General features: G+C 42.0%; 1 protein-coding gene across 1 annotated transcript in view; it reads right to left on the reverse strand.

The window, feature by feature from the left end:
- The window catches only part of grin2ab (glutamate receptor, ionotropic, N-methyl D-aspartate 2A, b), a 125,979-nt gene that overhangs the window by 16,119 nt on the left and 96,609 nt on the right, over positions 1 to 13,251 (reverse strand). Inside the window, exons 11-13 of the mRNA XM_050044961.1 lie at positions 7,297 to 7,465; positions 3,276 to 3,429; positions 1,670 to 1,795 (exon numbers count right to left, since the gene is read on the reverse strand). Of these exons, the coding sequence (XP_049900918.1) occupies positions 1,670 to 1,795; positions 3,276 to 3,429; positions 7,297 to 7,465 (449 nt within the window). The remainder of the gene's footprint in view (positions 1 to 1,669; positions 1,796 to 3,275; positions 3,430 to 7,296; positions 7,466 to 13,251) is intronic.

Genomic DNA, 13,251 nt, shown 5'->3' on the forward strand with positions numbered 1-13,251 from the left:
GGCTCAGCCTTAGAGATAGGGTGAGGAGCTCGGACATCCGGGAGGGACTCGGAGTAGAGCCGCTGCTCCTCCACATCGAGAGGAGCCAGTTGAGGTGGTTCGGGCATCTGGTAAGGATGCCTCCCGGACGCCTCCCTTGGGAGGTATTTCGGGCATGTCCAGCCGGGAGGAGGTGGCTGGGGAGAGGACTGTCTGGGCTTCTTTGCTGAGGCTGCTGCCCCCGCGACCCGGACCCGGATAAGCGGAGGACGACGAGACGAGACAAAATATAGGTAAAGTAAAGGCGTCCTGAGCAGAGAATGAAGTCACACTCCCTCTGTGTGTGTTATAATCCGAACTTCTCTGCGATTTGTTGTGGTAAGCTGATCTGGCCGCTTGCATGTTAGTACATGCGCGCATCCCACTGGCTGACTCATCACCACCACTTTGCACTGCACTCATATGGCGATTACCACTGATATCGAGATGGCGTCGTCGTGGAAGTGTAGCGCCCACCCTGTGGTTCCCCTGGGTCAACATCGTAAGCTCTGTCAGCACTGTTGCCTTTGTTAAGCGCTGCTTATGGTGTTAGCATCATTAGCTGCTAGCTGTATACAGCCCCTTTAGAGGATGTATTTCAGACTTATATCTTATAGAGAAAATAAGAAAATTACAAAACTGCTTGTGAGATTCAGTCCTGCTATTGTGATGCTGTACGCAGTAATGTGCGGCTCTCGGCTTGCACTACAAACCGCAAGCCGAGAGGTTATTTCAAAGTGGGCAAAGACTTATAAGTTGTGACACAATGAAGAAATATAAAATAAATACAAAGAACACAATTCAATCTCATGCCACTCTCAATTCAGTACAGTCAATATTGTGCAGAAGCCAGCAGCTGGCTACCTTAGCTTAGCATAAAAACTTAGTGACAATAGTTACTCTTGGCTAAGAATATTCTGTCACACAACCCAACATGCTCTTTTTACTCTCCAGTTTTTGTACAGATTAAACAAATGAGTCATAATGTGTTAATTAATGAGTTTTAGAGGTGGTGTTGGGTTGGATTGTGTTATGCTAGGACAGAGCCATGCTAGCTTTTTCCACCTTTTTCCAGTCTTGGTGCTAAGCTAAGCTAACCAGCTGATCTTCTCATCTTACTCTCATCAAGTAAGTATCATTTGCACTCCTAAAATGTTATACTATATTCTTTTAAAAATACGTTGTTCTCGTAAAGATGAAACTTTTTGTATGACAACATTGTTATAAATTAAATTGCCTACAAATGGCTTCACATTTACATTTGTAGGCATTTGTTGTTCGATCAGTGTGTAAAATGAAAAATTAGCAAACTTATCACGTTGTTCAGCTTTACTAAACCATGTTCATAAAAACACAGTTCACTTGCAACACCTGGATTGGCCTTCAGGTCATTTAAATGTCATATTAATGCAAAATGTACAGCATTAATCTCCGGTTCACAGTCAGCAGGGGCAGCTCCAGGTTCTGATTTTTGATGATGTGACTAGCTTTGGGAGAGAAATGTTAATGCTGTATAACATTAAGTGAACCGTCTGAAGTCAGGGTAATAATAGGTCAGTTCTTTTGCTCCAGGGGAAGATTGAATCTGTACTTCTTGCTCCTGGGAGGAACGATTGGTGTGATATTCCTGATTGTGTGTGTGTAAGCCTACCTTTGCCTTGGGCCAAGTTGCGGTTGAAGCCCAGCGGACTGACAAACTCAAAGAGGAAGACGGCGATGGCTGTGACAATGAGCAGCATCACAAACATCATCACCCAAACTGATGCACTGAAGGGCTCTGAGAGGAAGGAGCAGGAGAGAGAGAGAAAGAGAGAGAGAGAGAGGGGTGGGGAGAGAGCGTTAAAGAGAAATCGAGTACATGAGACAGAGAGACACAGCGGAGGAGCAGGAGATGCATAAAAAGTGAGGGATGGAGAGAAAGAGGAGACAGAGAGGCTCAGAGAAGTGAAGGAGGAGACGTGAAGAAAGAGAACAGGCACGAGGGGGAGATAAAGCGAGGAAAAGATGATAGTGAAGACGGAGAGAGAGCGAGAGAGGGAGAAAGGGAGACAGACGGAGTGAGAGAGGAGGGAAGGAGGGGAGGAGAGGGAGAGTTAGTCACAGAGAGTTTGACGGAGCACATTTCCATATTTCTCATTATTCCCTTGGATGAGAGCTGAGAGAGGGAGAGGCCTGGGGCGGGGGAGAGATGGTAGAGGAGGGGGGGGGGGGAGAAAGAGAGAGAGACAGAGGGTGAGAGAGAGAAGAATCAAACTCCGAGTGATCTGATGTGCCCTGCTGTGGGCATGTGTATGTGATCTATTTGTGTGTGATCTGTGCATGTGTGTGAGAGAGTGTGAGTCTGCATGTGTTTGGTGTGTTGCAGGGCAGGAGTTCAGAGAGCGGGATGAGTGCCAAAGACGCCGAACCCAGACAAATTGTATGTGTGTGGTGTGTGTGTGTGTGTCACTGTATGTCTAAGTATGTGACTGCCAGGGTTAGCCAACCCTGAGAGATTGTGCACTGAGGTGCCTCTAATATGAGTGCGAGAGATACTGAACCGTCACTGATACCCTGGCCCAGGCTCAACACACACTCACGCACACATGCATACAATGTGCTTTCATATAAATACGCACACAAAGTATTCACATACATACGGCCAAAGCACATTCATTCTCCACACACCCTGGATTCAAATGCCCTAATATATTCGTGCAGTATCACACACACTTTTTTTTCTCCTCCCCTTACACACACACACACGCATACTGACACATGGCTTGATACACAGGGACCAACACATGCATGGTCCAATACATCCCCTCGCTCCCCGTCTCGCTCCAATGACAATACAAGACATTAGGCGAGCACAGAGGAGCGCTTCAGTTTCTAGTCATCTGAACAACTGGAGAAGGAGGAGGCACAGGAGGAAGAGGAGAGAAGAAGAGAAGGAGGAGGAGGAGGATAGTATCAAGAATGCTTTGTCTGAGCTGACTTTTCAAAAAACAGCTGGCACACTCCGCTTCCTCCGCTCTGCTAGAAATATTAATGTGCTTAGGGTGTTGAGGCCCAGATAAAGTCAGAGTACAAGTGGAATTTGGCCAGCATATACTGTCTGAATAAAATATTCCATTTTATGTGCGGGGTTTTGCCAACATGTAAGCACCTCCCTTTTTTTCCCCCGCTCCCAGTTGTCGGCTCACTGGGGGACAGACGGTGAAAAAGAAGAAGGAGGAAAAAAACTGTGGTTGAGGAAGACAAAAAGGAAGATTTACCGAGGAAGGCAGAAGGAGAGACGGTCCCGTTGCTACGTGACACCATGACGCTGATGCCAGTTTCCACAAAGGGCACAGAGAAGTCAATGACCTCTGACCTCTCCTCATTGATGGTCAATGAGCCGACCGCCATCACTGCCTTCTTGTACACCACCTGGTTGACGGAGAATAGAATGGTTACAAAAGGTGCGTGACTCACTACCCACACTGACAGAAATAAACACAGTGAGCTCTGTGAATGTTTGGACAACATCATACAATTCGTCTTTGATACGTTCCTCCTTTTTATTTTGGATGTGAAATATCACAGTGACTGAGGGTATGAGCTCAGAATGTCAGCTATAGTTGGAGGGCATTTTCAGCCATATCAGATGAAAAGTAAAAATACAGCTGTCTTTTTCATTGTGCCACCATTTCTGGGTGTCTGAATGTATTCTGACAGATGGAGATTCTGCACATAAAGATGTCATTTTTAGTATGCAGTAAAATGTTATGTTTTTTTCTGATTTAATTGTCCAAAGGCTCGCAGCGGTCCGCTCCCATAAACATAACTACAATCTATGGATCATATTGGCAGGGTCCATTATCAGACGTTTTACACGTCACTTTCAACCTTTAGGGACTTTTACTGTGACAGCACTTAGCTTTAATTTAATCTATGACTGAATAAATCATTTCCAGAAAAGATAAACGATCAAGTGAGCCTCAAGGTACCCTGCTCCTGTTGAAGAGCTTCCTAATCTGTACTCTTAAATATTTGATTGTATGGAATTTAAAACCTCAGCAAGAAATATCATTCACCGTATAAATCACAGGTAAACGTTTGACTTAATGGTGACAAATTAGCTTTTTGTGGCGCTTCACAAGTGATTGTATTTGAAGACATACAGTAAAGCTTTTCTACTCACAAACACTAATGATATAAACAAACCTTTGACAGAAACAGAAAACATAAGCGCTCACATATTGTGGTCTAGTGTCACAATGTGTATTAAAAGATCTGTCAGTTAATTTAAAAGTGATCTTTTAAAGCAGCTTCCAGTCCTGTGTTTTAAGGTTTGGTGGTGCGGTGACTCCTTTGTTCATAATTGGATAACAGATTGTAGCTTTAAAGTCTGAGTCGGCCGATATTCCACATTCTTCTTAAAAGTCAACAAATCCCATCAAAAACGACCAAAACCAACAATAAATTGATTTTTCTAACAAATATTGTCTCTGTATCTTAAGCCTGATTAAGCTTGTTCCTCTGTGCTCCTCTGTTCCACCATTGTTGTCTAACAAGTGTGAATTCGCAATAGCTGCGACCTCCATGCCAAATTTCAGCCTCCCAGGGCAAAAACTGTGGCCATCAAAGACTGGGGAAATTTTATGTGGATCAACTAACAGACAGAGGAAGCTGCTGGTCACAGCTAATAAAAACACAGCACTTCTCTAGTCAGAACTAATAGGCTTGAAGCTGAGTGGCAGTAGGCGGTAGGAACATTTTCTAGTATTTTTTGATGATAAAAAACACATAGAATGACACTAGCCTTATCCTGTAAATATTATATTTAATGATAATTCCAAGTGGAGTCCAAATGTAGGGAGGAACAAGCAACAAGCAGCCCCCACAAAATGACTCGATTCACTATTCACCATTTGGTCCAGTAACATTTCGAAAGTCTAGAGGAGGCGCACAAATAATTCATTTTTATCCCCATTAAGGTTAGCAAAGGGTTAAACTGGAAGTTGGCTGCTTAGCCGGCAGAAGTAAGCCATTCAGCTTGCAAAAGTCTGGAGTGCACTGGCTCTATGGGCCAAACAATGCTGGAGGTACTGGGATAATTTTATTCCTGGAGGTCAAACTTTTTGGCTTCATGTGCCACTGAGCAACTTTCATAGGAATGAACGGGGTCCCGCCTCGAAAGCTGTATCCAGTCGTCTTTATACATCCTTGGTTATTCCAAGCAGTTTATTGAGACCCATATTTAAGTTTAGTGTAAGCGGTGACCTCTAGTGGATGCAATAATTATGATGGGCGCAAAGGAGGAAGTCAGGTGACACAGTAAGCTTTAAAAAGCGATAAAGTCTGTGTGCCAGACCAGAGGCAGTCAGAGTGGGTCAAAGAAACACAGGACTTTGATCTAGCAGGCCACTGTATGTGTCCTGTGTAAAACCAAAAGTCAATGTTGAGTCATTTTAAGTTACGAAATTAAGATAACATCATGTTGTGACATTATCATAAGGAGCTACATAATGTGACAATGCCCGACCTTAATTCTTCTCTTTGACTTTATCAAGAATAGAGTACAATAAAACAGAATAGACATCATTATTGTCCACCCATGTGAAAATGTTTTTTCGGCACATGCACTTATCCTCACAGACATTCATACACTTATAAAAACGTCCTCTGCCATAGATTAGAATACAGTACAAGTCTAAAATGTGAATGTGAAGCCCTGAGTCAGCCACTGAGCAGCGTCGTGTAATTAGCTAACTGGTAGCGAGTTTTTTTCTAGGATGGTTAAGGCATGACCCGCCCTACTCTGCCTCTGATTGGCTTATACTGACATTCTTTTCCTAACCCTAACCAATCTCACTCCTCTTGCGTAAAGCTAACCAGTCCAACAAAGGTACCATGTTCTTGATAATATGGAGAGTAGGGTGAGTCATGTCTTCCACACCATAGCTAACCAGTAGGGCTGCTAATTTAGAAAACACTCCTGTGGTCCGTATGGTGGGAACAAATGACATATATGGTTGTATGGGTTGGATAGGCTGACCAAACGTCCTCTTTTGCCCGGACATGTCCACTTTTGACGTCCTGTCCGGGGCGTCCGGGGGGTGTTTATAAATTGATGATAATGTCCAGTTTTCCTTGTGTGTGTGTGTGTGTGTGTTAGAGTGCTGCATGGGTCGCATATTTCTGTCCGAACCCGTCCGAACCCGACAGTCATTCTGTTTTGTTATGTCCGAAACTGAACCGAGCCCGACATTATTTAATGACTAAAGCACTGAGTTTGTGTCACACAGTTGTTATGGTTACAAGCTAATTAACAGGCCGGGTGTGTGCCGTCGGTGCTCCGCGGAGAGGGAGACCTCCATGTTTGAGACGGGAGCGGGCGGCGGGAGGTCCGAGGCTTCTAGCGAGGGGAGAGGTAGAAACAAACAGCCAATGTGTGTGTGTGTGTTCTGTTCAGGTGTTGTCACGTAAATAACAGTCCCCAAGCAATAAATAGGACAGACAATAGGATTTTATTTATTTTTACAATACATTTTCACTGAAAGCTGACCGAATCCGACCCGAGCCCGAATACAATTTATACATTTTTGACCGAACCTGGCCCGACCTGTCGGGACCCTCTAGTGTGTGAATGTGTCCCCTATCTATTGGGGCCTATCTGAATTTCTGTCTTTGAGAGATATTATTTTGTAATATAACTGAATATTCTATCCATACATATAAACTTTAAATATATTAAAATTATAAGGCATCTTTGAGTAAACTGCGAGTATCATTTAAGTAGGCTATCTCGTGGCCGGGCCGAGTGTCCTCTTTTTTGGAAATCAAAATATGGTCACCCTAGGTTGGAGGACTTGTTGCTAATGTGCCACTGTAAATCATTAGTAATGACAAACTGCATGCTTACTTTCTCTCTAATATGTAGATAAGAGGATCCATATCACTCTCATATTTGTCCAATAAATATGAAGCAACAGGCAGCAGCGGGTTAGCACAGCTTAGCATAAAGACTGGAAGCCTTAGCTGTATGACATAACATGATATTAGTAAGCTATAGAGGTGCTGGTGGGTGGATTTATGTACAACTAGACAGATCCAGGCGAGTTGTTCCCCCTCTTTCCAGTCTTTACACTAAGCTTGGCTAATTGGCTGTAGCTTAATATTTACTGCACAAACATTAGAGTGGTATCAATCTTCTCATCTAATTACATCCATGTGTTTCTTAATAATTACATAGAAAGTCAGAGAGACAGACTGATATGGTGTTGTACTTAGAGACAGTCAGGTAGGACTTACCTCTCCAACCATGCCGTTCCACACATTGTTGATCTTCTTGCCATGTTTTCCATTTGTGACCAGGTAGAGGTCATAAGTGAACTTGACGTTCCTTGCTATCTTCTTCAGAATGTCAATGCAGAAACCTTTGCAACACTGCTTGATGTAAGAACCTCCTGATGTGGTGTTACTGCAACACACAGACACACACTATCACAATTAGGTCATATTTTTTCATATCGGAGCACATATCAGTGTTATACAGGCGAGTGAGTGGGGAGTGTAACTGTACTCATGCCGCCTGCTCGCTCCACATCTGGTGGTTCCATCAAACTGTAAAACTAGAATTATGACAGTGCAGAGTAACCATAAATACTGCTGAAGGGCAGAGAGAGCTTGCATTGGAGTTTGTGAGTGTGTGTATGTGTTTCCCTTAGTGCCTGAAAACACAGGGGTACTGAGCAGATGCTGCCGGGCTTTAAATAGAGCTGGGCTCTGCAGAACAACCAACCCACATGATTAAAATATCAGCTGTCCTTCCCCTCTTCTCTCTCCTCATTCCTTTACGCTGTCCTTTTCTCCCCTCCTCCTATGTGGTTCTCTGATTGAGTCCGTAAGGAGGTACTCCAAAACTCACAGCCGTCTTTCTGTACATACACACTGCAGCTGTATAGACAGGATGCACAGAATGGAAATGGATGTTTAAGTAAACTTTTCTGACAGGCCTCTCCGAGGACCTCGGAGCTGTGAGCTAAGCCGAATTGTTGGATCAAATGATCCACTCATAATCTATTAAACTCTACCAGCATTTTTAAAAGTATTTCCATGAAAACTTTATTCTGTTCCCATGTCAGCCATCTCTGATGTACTGTAACATGTATGGATTAGAACAGTAACTCTGTGACCTTTTCACTTGCCATTTCAGCTGACTCCGATTCAAGAGAAAGTTCATAAAGAACTGAGGGATTCGCACACGGAGAACACAGAGAGCGACTGTCAAAGAACTGAATCATCAAAGGATTAAAATATCTTTTAGCAGCAGTCAACTGTATCTGCGGCAAAGCATGTGCGTGTGTGTGTGTGAAAGAAAGAGAGCATCGTATTCATACATACATATATATACATGTGTGTGAGGTTGTGTATGTACAGTATGTGCCCCAGGTGTCCTAATGCACACATAATGTATACATTAGCTCTTCCCAGCTGAGCCCTCTCTGTGTCCTTATGTCACTATATAAACATACAGCGATGACAACAGACTTCCCCAGATACACATACAGCACATCTGTTTGATTCATGTCATACTTTTGTAACAGCAAATACACACAAATAAAATGGAAGTAGTGACTGAGTAAATGTAGCACTTATGGATGGTTGGATGTATGTATGGACGCACGGATGGTTGGACACGGAAAACAGCAAATGTAACGTAAATGAAGGCCCAGAAGAGACTAGTCATCCTGGCCTGTGACCGCTCAGACTTCTACGGTGATCGCTTTGAAGAAAGGTTAAGACAATGGGTCACAAGTTAAACCTCCCATGCTCTGTGTGATTCAGTTGTCTAATTGTCCGTGCCTACAGCGCTGCAATGTCGTGACTGCATGGGTCAGAAACTTAATGGTTGTTGTCTCACATCTTCTGTCTGTCTTCTCGAGTCCATCTAACACAAAAGCTTTTACTGTGGTGAATTCTGTTTGCTTAAAAAAGGCAAATAAATCTTAAAAGAAAGTAATTACAGTTGAGTTTCTGGCACGTTGCCTGTGGCTAGCAATGACTGTCTGATCCTATTTTATCCTATCCTAATTGCTATCCTGAAAAATTTAACTGTTTTCTATTGTCTGGAAGAAATTTTGACATTCATTTAAATTATGACAATAATGCTGTCAGTCATGGGTAAAATACTTCAGAAAAGAGATGAGATGATGTTTTATCTTTGCATTTGGACTGTGCTGCGGCCAAGCAACCAACCAGAACCACTGAGCCAGTGACAAACCTGCAGCAATTATGATTACTTCTATGTACACTGAACTGGCTGTATAGAGATGAGCTCAGATGTGAGCTAAATTGTAGAAATTAGCAGAGAGGAAACAAAGCTCTTGTCATGCAGAGGCTCTTATTGAGGTGTCCATATATAGCAGATAATTGGAGCAAAACCCAGGATGTCAAAGAATTCAAGGGAAGTTTCTTTGAGAAAGTTTTACTTTCGCTGACTATTTGTGAAGAATCTCTGCATTGTTTACACACTTGAGACGGCCTGCAACATATTTCAGCCACTATAAAAAATGTTTTTTAAGTTTTTTTTTCAAAGGGAAAAGTCCATTGTATTGTTTGACATGTTGCTCTTAAAAGTAAGAAGGCTCTAAAGCTTTCTGCTGCGCTGATTTTTAAGTGTGCATCATACATGTAGAAACACTGAACTGATTTGAAATCTTGAGAATGTAAAGTATAAGCGATGTGACTAAAATCACAAGTAAAAAGTGAAATCATTAACTAAATGCCTTAATAAGTCCATGACTGATTCCTTTGTGGCAAAATGTATGTTTTATACCTAAATCTAGTTTAGGTTTAGTCACCTATGATATGAATTTCAGTCTGTTTGAACCCATATTATGTGTAACAAAGGATGATTTGAGACATTCAGCCCACTGCTATTGTTGCAGTGGAGAAAGTGATATATATGCAGTGAGGTGGTGAGTGGTGAGGTGGGAAAAACTGTATATATGCATGAAAAATAATCACATTTGATGCAGCACAACAAAGTCAATATGAATTTGTGCAACATTTTCATTCCATTAGCTGATACTGTTATCGCGAACGACTTGCTGCACTGATAACAGATACCAAAATTTTCCTGAGATCCTGAAGTGATCGAGTCAGATAAAGATATGCTAAAAATAAGAATAGAAAAGTAAACAGATACAAGGGATGTTTTTCAAATAGCAGCTGCAGCATGAGGATTTGGGAAATGGGGATATTCAGGGGAGAGAGAGGCATTTTTTTTACAATGGAAGATATGGAGTAATTGTGCTGTCCCGCCTGGAGTGAGAAGGACATTTCACTATTGGGGAACCATAGAAAGAAGAGTCAAGGCCAGGTGAAACGATGACGTAGCTGCCGCAGGGAGTGGAGAGCTAAGTGGCCGGTTGTAGCAGAGCATAGGCTGGAGAATACGGATAGACCGTAGCCTGCAGATATGCGCGTGCGACTCCCCGAGGAGCCTTGAATGCCAGGACCAGAATTTAGAATTTGATGTGAACAGCCACCGGCAGCCGAGGGGAGGGAGGGGGCAATACACGTGGGGAGGCGACAAAGGAGAACTTAGGGAGGTTGCAGACAGGGCAGGCTGCAGCGTTCTGGATGGTTTGTAGCTGCTGAACAGCATACTTTACGAGCCTGGCTTGGTGGGAGTTGCAGTAGTCCAGATGGGAGATGACAAAAGGTTGGGCAGCGTCCCACATGAAACATCTTTTCATTTTCTGTCTCAAGGTACAGCTCCAGCTGGGATTTATGTATTTATTTATTTAGAGGGTTTTTTTTTTTTTTAACAGGGACACTGCATATTCATAGACATAACTATGAATGTGCCAGAGTGAGCCAAAGGGCTGGTGTTTGAAACCAAAAATGGCCATAAAGATTTAAATCTTATAAGCAACTAAACACCTAAATGTGAACTTTAATCACTACATATTCTTACCTACAATGAATTTATAATGCTGAAATATTTTACTTTGAAAACCATTGAGTTGTGCAGTTTAGTGCAGGAACTAATTGAGCAAGCGTTAGTTCAGGCTCAGCTCACATCCCAACTACCTCAGTTGATCTCAAACAGCCAATCAGCTGATGGATCAGCTGATTGATGGAAGGGAGTCACATCACATGATTCCTATCTATGCAACCAATTGGCAAATCTCATTAAGGGCGCCCTATTTAAACTGCTCTGGCCTGCCTACTGTCGCTTTGCAACCTGCCTCTACCCCAGCTCCTCCTTTTCATGCTGTGTCTGACTTATCGCCGGGGGTGTCTTTGCTTCTGCTCTCCCTGATTTAGGCTTTCCATGTAGGCGCATGGAAGGGCAGAGAGGTTTGGAAGAGGCTTTCTGCGTAGGTCCGTGGAAAGGCAGAGAGGTCCCAGAACAGAGCCATACCGCCAAATATAATATTGCAAATGGAAATAAAGTTTTCTTTGACAAAAGTGTTCCACACTGAAATGATTATTTTTGCTAAATGTTTTCTCTATAAACTGATTAATAGTTTGGTTGATAGATGAGCAAAAAATAATGAAAAGTGCCCAGTTACAATTTCCTAAAACCAAGATGACGACTTCTTGTTTTCTTCATCCAACTGTCTAAAACTTAAAGATATTCTGCTATTACTAGCAAATCTTCACAATAGAGAGGCTAAAACAAGGGAATGCTGATATTTATACTTATAAAATCGCATTAATGATTACATGAATATCCACATAGTAACTGATTAATTTTCTGTCCATTAACTGATAAATTAATCAACTGATGGTGTCAGCTCTATAGGCCAAACAACCGTGACATCATACTAACAACAACAATCATGTCTGCGGAGACAACTGGCAATTGGTAAGATATGTGAAATCTGCAAATCTGCAAACTTGTTTATTTCTGCTGTCATTTCTCACCCTGTTTGCTCAGCACCATTAAACTGTATGTACAAGATGCAGGGGTTTTCTACCCGGGAGTCATTGTAAACAAACATTGTAATTCCCTCCCCTGCAATTTCAGAAGCTTGTTTTTTTTAAGTACATCCTTTTAGGGTTTACATATTTCCATCCATCCATCCATCCATCCATTTATCCTGTTGAGGGTCGCAGGGGGGCTTGAGCCTATCACAGCTGACATTGGGCAAGAGGCGGGGTACACCCTGGACAGGTTGCCAGACTATGGAAGGGCTGGGTTTACATATTCAGATACAAAATTCGAATATCATATTTATAAACTAGATTTGAGTTCTAAATTAGATTTAAATTGGTTATTTTTTTACCTGATAATTCAAGTCAAATTTAAGATGTATTCCGTTGCTTGTAAGATTAAAATTCTTATGGCCTTTCTTTGCTGCCATACCTGACCACATCTTAATAATGTAGGTAGGCACTAAAACTACATTAATAAGATGAATGTTAATGTTTTAGTCAATATGTACTCCAGAGCAAAACCATAAGCAGCATTACTAATTATTAATTAGTAACTGTCATAATTAAAACAAGCAACACATTCAGTACATCTAAAACAAAACACGAATCACACTGAATTAATGGAACAATGAAACAAAGAGCACAATGGGCAACACATGCAATTACAGTGGTAGCAGAAACAAAAATCAAGTACACCGACAGATTGGCATTAGCGAGCTGACAGCAACAGAGAGCAATTCATTATTAATGCTGACAGAACTGATTACCCATTAACCAAATGAGAACTACTTTGCCGGTATGTGTTAAACTCTTTGACAGAAGTCGGAATAGAGTTTTACTCCACTGCAACACTGATAAAGAACACAAAATACTGAGTAATGTGAGAGAAAATCACTGATGTACATCTTGGCTGCCTCAGCTGACACGTAGAATCATTATATATACTTATGAATCTGAAATTAGCTGCCTTGAGTTGGATTTGAATAGAAATACTGTTATCTTTTCTCCTTATAAAAAAAACATCTGGGGCTCCAAAGGACCTATTTGTCTTAGTAAGGAACATGCATGACAACCAAGGTGTAAGATGGACCATTGAGTTTGTGCATTTAGCACTAACTTGTGCTTCAGCAGGACCATGTGAATATATTACACTGTCAGCCACATACATTTGGATTTCAGTCTCGAGGACAAACAGATGGTGAGTCATTATTATATAAAGTAAAAATGAGTGGGCCCAGGATTGATCCTTGTAGAACAAAAGTGGACAAGCAAAGGGCAGCTGATTGACGAGGATGTTCTTAGACAAATTGAGAC

The sequence above is a fragment of the Epinephelus moara genome, chromosome 5 (assembly GCF_006386435.1).
Source record: "Epinephelus moara isolate mb chromosome 5, YSFRI_EMoa_1.0, whole genome shotgun sequence".
Classification (NCBI taxonomy): domain Eukaryota; kingdom Metazoa; phylum Chordata; class Actinopteri; order Perciformes; family Serranidae; genus Epinephelus; species Epinephelus moara.